General features: G+C 37.9%; 1 protein-coding gene across 1 annotated transcript in view; it reads right to left on the bottom strand.

Annotated features, from left to right (window-relative positions):
* Alg13 (ALG13 UDP-N-acetylglucosaminyltransferase subunit) overlaps positions 1 to 9,788 on the bottom strand; it is a 56,656-nt gene that overhangs the window by 33,395 nt on the left and 13,473 nt on the right. The window contains 5 exon segments of the mRNA XM_031368943.1: positions 618 to 690; positions 1,657 to 1,703; positions 2,427 to 2,477; positions 4,309 to 4,392; positions 5,167 to 5,518. Of these exon segments, the coding sequence (XP_031224803.1) occupies positions 618 to 690; positions 1,657 to 1,703; positions 2,427 to 2,477; positions 4,309 to 4,392; positions 5,167 to 5,518 (607 nt within the window).

The raw sequence follows: 9,788 nt of genomic DNA, 5'->3' as shown, positions 1-9,788 counted from the left end.
GAAAGAAAAAGGCTATTGTGACTAGCAGGTAGCATGGCGTGTCCACTGAGGACAGACTGAGACTCTGAACACCTAACTGCACATTTAACCTTTATCCTCTAGTCAATAAGGAGCCAATTAAGCCTTTACATGGCTTTGTGGGCTTTCTCATCAGTGTGACAGGAAAAATCTGTTTTTAAAAGTAGCTAATACTGATTAGGCCGGAGAGATGGCTCAGTGGGTAAGAGTACTGACTGCTCTTCCAGAGGTCCTGAGTTCAATTCCCAGCACCCACATGGTGGCTCACAACCATCTGTAATGGGATCCAATGTCCTCTCTTCTGGTGCGTCTGAAGACAGCTACAGTGTACTTATATACAAAATAAATTAATTTTTTTCAAAAAAGTAGCTAATACCAATAAGGACAGCGGACTAGAGAGGGAAAGGTTGCACACATAGAACATTACCAGTTACACAATATTTATCAGGTGACTCAGTAGCATAATGGCACTGCATTGGGCTTCAAGACTATGGTTACTGTTTCACTAATTAAGTCAAAGGGGTTATTTCTAAATATTGTGGTAAGCTGGCATCATCATCATCATCATCCCAACTTTTAGTCAGCATTCATTTTCCTACCTTGTCTTCAAAGCCATTATCTGTGACTTGAGTTGGTGGCTTTCCAGGATAACGATAAAGAATGAAATCTCGACTGTACAGATATAAAACAAACGTAGATGGGAAGAGATTGAGTATGTAAGTAGCCTTTTAACTTTCCTTAATTTCCCCAGGAAGTGTTAACATCAAAATATAATGTGGCAATTTGAAGGATCATTCCATTTAACTAAAGTATGTAAAATTTTTTGCCCCACACTTTTACATTACAAGTGAAGTGCAAGGCGTAGTGGCACAGGTCTTTACTCCTAGCACTTGGGAGGCAGAAGCAGGCAGATCTCTGTGAGATCGAGACCAGCCTGGTCTATCCAAAGCTAATCCAGGACAGCCAAAGCTTGTTACACAGAGAAACTCTTATCTCAAAAGACCAGGAACACATTGCCCTAATAACAACATATAAAAAATATTAAATATCTAGTAAGTTTTAGAAGATAGCTATTCTAATTTCCTATAGGAAATATCACCAGTTCAGCATTTTCAGTCTCTTAGTTTGTCTAAAGACAAGATCTTGTTGTATGGTCCAAGACAAGATTGTCTTGCCTCTGTCTCCCTGTTCAGTGCTAGCATCATAGCCATGCCCCAATAACACACCTGCATTCCTTTTAATCTTCATTTCAAACAGCCACAAATTCTAGGACAGAACTAATAATAAGATTATTCACCCAAGGCCGGGCGGTGGTGGCACACGCCTTTTTAATCCCAGCACTTGGGAGGCAGAGGCAGGAGGATTTCTGACTTCAAGGCTAGCCTGGTCTACAGAGTGAGTTCCAGGACTGCCAGAGCTATACAGAGAAACCCTGTCTCGAAAAAAAACAAAAAACAAACAAAAAAGATTATTCACTCAAGAACTGTTATCAAATGCATTTTGCTCAAACCTTTTTATTCTACATTATTAACTTATTAACTCTCAAAGTTAATGAGTCCTAAAAGACATCATTCCCATTCATATTCATACATTTCCTCTTACATTCTCCCTTTGGCCCCTTTATTTCATACAACTTACTTATAAATTAGAGAAAGAGCTTTTAGTTCCAGCTGGCCAGCAGTCTCCTAAATATAAAGAGTTTTGAAAAACATTTTAGAACTATTAAGTGGTTTTCACAAGTTCAGCATGAATATCAGAAAATTAAGATAGCTACTCAATAATATAAGCAATTCAAAATAATGAACCCACAGCTTTTCTTTGCCATAAAAGTATAAAAGTTTAACTCCCTTTTTTTTCCCCAGACAGGGTTTCTCTGTGTAGCCCTGGCTGTCCTGGAACTCACTCTGAAGACCAGGCTGGCCTGGAACTCAGAAATCCTCCTGCCTCTGCCTCCCAAGTGCTGGGATTAAAGGCATGCGCCACCATAGGCCAGCTTAACTCCTATTTTTTAAGATAGGAGGATATTTAGTAAATGTCTATTTAAGTAAAACCCAATTAACATTAACAAAATTTCCAAATTATGGATTTGACTCCCACACAAAATAATTGGAAACTTTTTTAATTTTTAAAAATTAATAAAAATCTCAGCAACATTACCACCCTTCTTTCCCACTGAAGTGAAAAAGTTTTATTTAGTGTTCGCCAACACTGTCCTTTTCCCAACCAGTGCATATTCTCAGGAGACCACAGAAACAGTAAACACAATTTTCAATATTTAACACAAAACAGGCCATTGCATCTTACAACACAAGAATTATTTCACTCAATACAGTTTTGAATCATTATAGCCATAGAAGTATGTTTAGGTTACTATTTCAAACAACTATGAAGACGATATTTGAACTTACCTTGGGATCTCCCAACCGTTCCAGATATTTCTCAAAAGATCCCTCCACATACTTCAAAAACAAAACAAACTTGCCTTAGTCAAATCATAGCATTATGGCAATCTGATTATATTCTATGGTTATCACCATCTCACGAGATTTTCCTTTTGAGATTATTTGAGATTATAATATACTTCTCTTGGATTTCAGACCAAGGACAAGCGTTTTTTAACAGACCAAAGTGAGCAGGCCTCCAGGTTCTCCCTGTGTCTCTCAGACCCTAATGTGTTACAGAGGATGGCTGGCATACCCTGTCCTCCATGCTGAACAACCCAGTGCCTGAGTTTCCCTCTCACCCAGTTGTTCTTCACTATATAATCCAGACCTTTTGTCTCACTTCATCTCCTCTCTCCAGTTCTCCACAACTCTCTGTGCACGTCTTTTTCCCTCCCCCCCCCCATCTCTATACAGTGCATTCATTTTCTCCTTGCTTCTCCTCTTCCTCTGGCACTTGCTCTGGTGCTTGCTTGCTCATGCTCTCTCCGTCTCCCTCCCTCTCTCCCCCTGTCTCCTCCCCCTTCTCTCTAATCTCCACTTCACACATCTCCTCCAGTGTGGTCTGGGTAATAGCTCTAGAGCAGCCACCAATAATTTGACTTGAAAAGGCTCCTTCTGTCGGGTGAGATAACTCCTCAACTAGCTTGCAATAATCTAACTTAAAATAGTGCAAATTTTGACCCTGAAACTAAAAGTAGTAAGAGACTTTAAAGATAATGAATTTATCTAACACACCCATAAGTGTCCTTGTGCCCTTCTAGTTTTCCCTAACAAGGTAGGCAGGTATAAATGCCAGCTTTACAAGGGGGATGGAAGAGCAGGCTTTTAACAGTGTTTTACACATCTTTTGTTAGTCAAAATACAGTCTGGGAAGTATTACCCTTAATTTACAAGTTTGTTTAAAATGCAGAAATATGAAGCCTCCAGCATCACAATTCACAGTTTAACAAAAGCTCCACTGTTATCTCTATGCACAAAATACTTGAGATATACAGCATTGGAACATAGACTTGCATTTCAATGCCAGGAACACTATCTCTCCCAGGTGTGGAGAACACGATAAACAAGATTTAAAAAAACATTTACAGGATTTTAAGTCACTGTTGAGAAAATTAAAAACAAACCTCCAAGGACATAAGTCAATATATAGTCAACAGAATCTAGTAAAAAGTCACGTGATACATGCTTCAAATCTAACCTGGATAAAACTTCACTTAAAAATTAAGCTACTGAATGTGTACAAAAATGTTCTATAAGTAAAGTTTGTTTTAAAGTCAACCATAGGGGCAGAGTTTCAATTTTCATAATTTGTATTATTAAGACTAACAAACATTTCCTTACAACTAAGTTTTACAAATACTATTCAAATTGGCTGAGGAATACTGAGTATAAATTAAAATGGACATTTCACAATATTAGCAAAGAAAAGTGGTACGAACAATACAAAACTGTGGTCAAAATCTCAATGTTCTGGTCTTGGGACTCTGTTGAATGTAGAGGAAGTAGTTAGAAAGACAGGGCTTGTTATTTTAGTGTCTGTTCTCACAGTCTCCCTACACTGCTCAGACTGACCTGGCTGCACTCAGACGCTTAATCAGCATGCAGAGTCCTGGGACCAGAGCTGGATTACAAACCTACACCAATAGCTCATTCTTAGTTCTTAATCAGCAGAAAGCAATAGTTTACTTTGAGGAAGAGGTACAAAATTCTCTAGGAAGTCAGCTGAAAATTAACTAGTTGCTTACTGAGAAAGTATTATGTTTTTGGACTGGGTACTAATAATTCTTTTTGCCCACTTACTATATACATTACCAAAAACTCTCTTCAGTACATATATTCTACTTACAGACTCAAAAGCTTGTTGATTTTCCTTCATATATGAGACACAAGCTCTCCTGATATGTAAATGATGGATCTGGCTGTGAAACAACTATAAAAGAAAAGACTAGCTCACTGCCATGTCATTTCATTTCAAATAGAAGTTTCTAAATTAAGACGATGAATTAGACACAAGTTTCCTAAACTAGAGCACATGTTGGAAACAGAGAAATTAAGTCCAGCTGCTACTACACCTGACCTTAGCCAAAGGCAAAAAAGCCATGCCTCCTTTTGTTAAAAAATGGTCATCTTTAGTGAGATTGAGGGTTAATGATTCTGTTCTGGACTTTCAACCTCAACTTTCAACTTGTAAGGGTACAAGCTATAAACCTTTTTCTTATGCATAAATAAAGGAGTAGGACATGCTTACAAAGGATTGAGATTCATTTCAATGTTTTTTTTTTCCCCCGAGACGGGGTTTCTCTGTGTAGCCGTGGCTGTCCTGGAACTCACTCTGTAGACCAGGCTGGCTTTGAACTCAGAAATCTGCCTGCCTCTGTCTCCCAAGTGCTGGGATTAAAGGCGTGCACCACCAATGTCCAGCTCAATGTTTTCTTTAACCTCACATTAATGTACCCCTCCCCTATTACAAACTAGCAATGAAAAGCAAAAGTAGTCACAGGAGAACCGTATTTGCTCTGATCAGCAACAGCACTGTATTTCAATCTGTACTTCTCAAGCAGGCCTGGATGTTTTCACTAAGAAACAGAAAATATATAGTTTTTGTTTCTTTCAGTATTCTACAGATTGGACTACTGAACCATGCCACATCTCATCCTGAAAACTTACAAACAAGACATTATCCATTTGTCATGCTTATATTTACCTGCTCGGAAATAGCACGAAAGAGGCAAGAGGCATCCTTGGCAACCACCTTTCGAAACAGCCCTAAACTGCCTAAATATTCATCCATTGATGCCTCACTCAAAGACTTCTGGCCGCAGTACTTTTTCCATCCTTTATGCATTGTGCATGGGATGAGGAGAAAGGTACAGAGGAGTGAAAAAGAGGAAAACACAGAATGCAGGGAAGAATAGGCAGTGGCCACAAGTACTGGAGCTTGTGTAGGCAGGTATCCGAAGCAGCTCAAGGTCTAGGCAGAAGGCAGTTGCTGCAGAATCTTGGCACTTCCCAGAAGCACAAGCAAGAGGCTGACTGGCGCAGGACAAGACAGGACCCTGTGGAAAAACAAAAACGAAGAGCAGATGCTCCAAAGAGTAAGAAACTTGAGGAGACAAGGGAGGAATAAGGTAAACAGTTACAGAAAGGTGGGACTACAAAATCAGCTCAAGCCATAAAAAGTAACTAAGCAGCTGAAGTCTGGAAATCTAAAGAGCTCGGGGAAGCTACTTCAGGGAGGCAGCAAAGGAAATTACAAAAAGACTCACGTGTGTAAAACAGCCTACTCCACAAGGAGCTTTGAGATCTCTCTCCAAATTCCCAAATAGTTGCCCTCCAGAGTTTCATGGGAGGAGGAGTGGGGGGGGGTTATTTAACTAATTTGCTTTAGTACTTAAGAACATCTTTTTTAAAAGACAAAGAAAAGGGGTGGGACCTCCATCTGTTGTGATAAAGATTGCCAAGCAATCTATTTCAGCTAGGAGAATAAAATCAAGTCATTTAATTCTAGGTAAAATTGTCCACTAGGACCACTAATAATAAGTCCATTAATTATGCTAGGAAACCCCAATTCTTGAGGAATGTCAAGTTACTGCATCATACTACTAGTAAAAACAGAAAAGTGAAATCAATGAGTGAGATATGGCCCAGCAGTTAAAAGCACGTGTTGCAAAGGACTTCCCAGCACCAATGTCAAGAGGGTCAGGACAACCTGAAATTCCTCCAGTATCTATGTGTATCTGTTCCCATATGTGCATACCCACAAAAGCAAGTATATTACTAAAAATCTTTACAATGTGTAAAATGGAAGAAGCATGAAATATCTTACACAGAAACTGTCAAAAATGTAATTTAAAATTTGGTTTTTTGAACACATATTATTGACATGTTGGACATGTTAGGTGTGTTTTAGAATGTTATTAGGGTACTTTGCCAAGGAAAAGGTGCTCTGAATCATGGATTGGGGATGGGAGCACTATTTCTATGACGTCATTCTCGCATCAACTGCCTTATTCTTATTGAAAATGAGAAAATACAAACTTCTTCAAAGTATTAAGATAAGTTTTAGGGACAGAAAGCTCAGTGATAAAGCCTGTACACTAGTACATTAAATTCAATACCAGCACCACAAATAAATGAATAAATAAGTCAAATCTTCCTTTTCCTGTTGGTCTGGAATTGTTAAAACTTGTATTTTCCCATTTGTACAATGTTTTCACACTGAATTAAATGTAAGGTCTTATCTACACAGGTTTGATTACATAAAAACAATAAAGGTATTCTCTAAATAAAGAAAAACCTTGACTTCAGAGATCTTGCAAGGTAAAGCAGCTATCTTACTCTTTTATGACTGAAGTCTATAGAAAAATCATGGAACATTACTTATAAACTAAGAATGAAATAAAATCATGGTAGATAAGGAATAAGACCTTGATTTTCCTTACCATTCACTTTTCATATTACTTTCTTTTCTAAAGAAACCAGAATACTTTTTGTAAAAGTTCTGAACCATTCTGTTTTGTGATCACCAATTCACTAAGAACAACCAATTAAAGCTTACAGTTAAAAAGTTGATTTTGTCATATTCTACAAATAAAGACAAAATACAAATTGTTTACATCTACTGAACTTTAAACTAAACATGAGTATAAACCTTCAACAAATACTAGTTATATACTTCCATTTGACAAAAGAAATGGAAGGGAAAGGGCCAAAAAGACAATCAGAATATAAGCAAAACCTAGAAACAAAGATGAGAAAGAGAAGAGAAAGACAAGTACACACTAGAAAAACAGAAAGATATAAGGAGGTCATTTTATTTTTGACAAAGTAGCAAAGGCAATACAATAGATAATGCAATAAAGTATATCAGATAGTGCAAGAATTGATCATTCATAATGCAAAAATTAACCCTAGACCTCAATCTCACATCTTGTTTTCTTAATTAATGCAAAGCAGAACAGATCTAAATGTCAAATAAAAGTTTCTGTATCTATCCTTCACCAACTGCCTCCCAAGAAGGGGTTAAGGTAGCAGGAGAGAAGCTGCATGGGAGCCTCCCTGTATCCTTTGTATTGTACATTTTAGCTTCTGAACTACAAATATTTGGAAATCGATGCATAAAAGTTCTTTAAAATGTCTTAAGAAAAAACATTCAAGACCATAGGATAGGCAAAATTATTTTTAAAAAGCATACAGATTGAACTTTCACAAAATTAACTTTTGTTCTGCAAATAAAATTGTTAGGTGAGTGACAATATAAGTTACAAATGAGGGTAAGAGTAGCTGCATATCACATATCTAACAAAAATGTATTGAAAATATATATTTAAAAACTACTGAAAGTGGACTGGGGATGTAGCTCAGTTGATAGTCTTTACTTAGCATGATAGAGAACCTGAGTTTAACCTTCAGCACTACATAAATCTGGCATGGTGGCACAAACCAGGAATCTCAGCTCTTGGTTGGTAGAGGTGGGATTTCAGAAGTTCACAATCACCAGAGGCTACATAGTAAGTTTGAGACTAGTCTCTACTACGAAAATAAAGTCAACAATAAACAAGCTTTTTTTTTTTCCGGAGACAGGGTTTCTCTGTGTAGCCCTGGCTGTCCTGGCACTCACTCTGTAGACCAGGCAGGCCTTGAACTCAGAAATCCACCTGCCTCTGCCTCCCAAGTGCTGGGATTAAAGCCGTGCGCCACCACCTCCCAGCAACAATCCCATTTTTTAAATGGGCAAAATATTTTAGTATGTTTTACTAAAGGTAAATCGAGGGGGAGCTATCAATGTAGTAGCTGGCAGAGTGCTTGCCTTATGTGCAATATCCCACCTTTGGGAGCTACCTGTAAGAGGAACAGGATGTTTAAGGTTATTCTCTATTAAAGCGAGTTTGAGGCCAGCCTGGGCTAAAGTCTCTGTCAATAAAAAGGAGGGGAGGAGTAAAAATGGAGTTAATTGTTCAGTATGATTAACTATTAGGGAAATTAAAATTAAAATCACAATAAGTCAATTACATACCTACTGGAATGGCTATATAACAAGTGTGACTGAGACTGTGAAGAAACTAGCCCTAAAAGAATCAGATGCAAAAGGTGTGATTCCCAAACAGAGGACTCTGTTTAAATGAAATATGCCATAGTGACAAATAGTTACCTGGGGCTGTGGTGCAGTCATTGGCAACAATCTAGCACAATCTTTCTAGAATGATAAAAATCTGAAAGTCCCCTAATGGTTTCACTAAATATTGCCAAATTATACTCTTGGTTTTTGACAGGGGTCCTCTGAATGTCCTGGAACTCCCTTTATGAAGCAGGCTGGCCTCAAACATCTACTTGCCTATGTCTCCCAAATGCTGCAAATTATACTTTTAAAACTGGTTAGTCTCACCCGGGCGGTGGTGGTGCATGCCTTTTTAATCCCAGCACTTAGGAGGCGGAGGCAGAGGCAAGCAGATTTCTGAGTTCGAGGCCAGCCTGGTCTATAGAGTGAGTTCCAGGACATCCAGGGCTATACAGAGAAACCCTGTCTCGAAAAACCAAAATGTTAGTCTCTAACATACACTTTTAAGGGTAGAATTAAAACGATTTTTCATATATTCAGTTATGCATCCATCACAATTTCAGACTTTCACTTGAAAATGAAACCTTGTATCTTATAGATACCCACCTCTAATTATCCTATCTCACCAATCCCAGGTAACTACTAAAGATATAACTATTCTGGACAGTTCAAATAAATACACACATTATATGTTCCTGTGTGACTGGCTTCTTATACTAGCATACGTTTTTCAACCAACATCCAATACACTGTCATATACTTCAGTATTTCAATCCATTTCAAACCCTAATTTATCCATTTATCAGCTAATAGAAATGTGGCTTTTTTTTTAAAGATTTACTTATTTATTATATGTAAGTACACTGTAGCTGTCTTCAGATGCACCAAAAGAGGGCATCAGATCTCATTACAGGTGGTTGTGAGCCACCATGTGGTTGCTGGGAATTGATCTCAGGACCTTCGGAAGAACAGTCAGTGCTCTTAACCGCTGAGCCATCTCTCCAGCCCAGTTGTTTTCATTTTACACTATTAGGAGCCCTGATATAAACATTTACAAGTTTTTGAACAAACATATTTTCAGTTCTTTTGAATCATATGGTTATGCTATCATCATTGGAGGGAGAGTCAAATTATATTCTACCTGTTGATTTAGGCAATTCTAGTAGTTAAGATGTGCTATTCCACTGCTGTTTTGATTTGCAGTTCCATAGGGGACCATAACATTAAGAATCTTTTAATATGTTTTTCAGCCCTTTGGATTTGTTTTT

Source organism: Mastomys coucha, chromosome X (assembly GCF_008632895.1).
Source record: "Mastomys coucha isolate ucsf_1 chromosome X, UCSF_Mcou_1, whole genome shotgun sequence".
Classification (NCBI taxonomy): Eukaryota; Metazoa; Chordata; class Mammalia; order Rodentia; family Muridae; genus Mastomys; species Mastomys coucha.
Note: the sequence above shows the minus strand (reverse complement) of the source record. Positions and strands in the feature narration are given on the sequence as shown.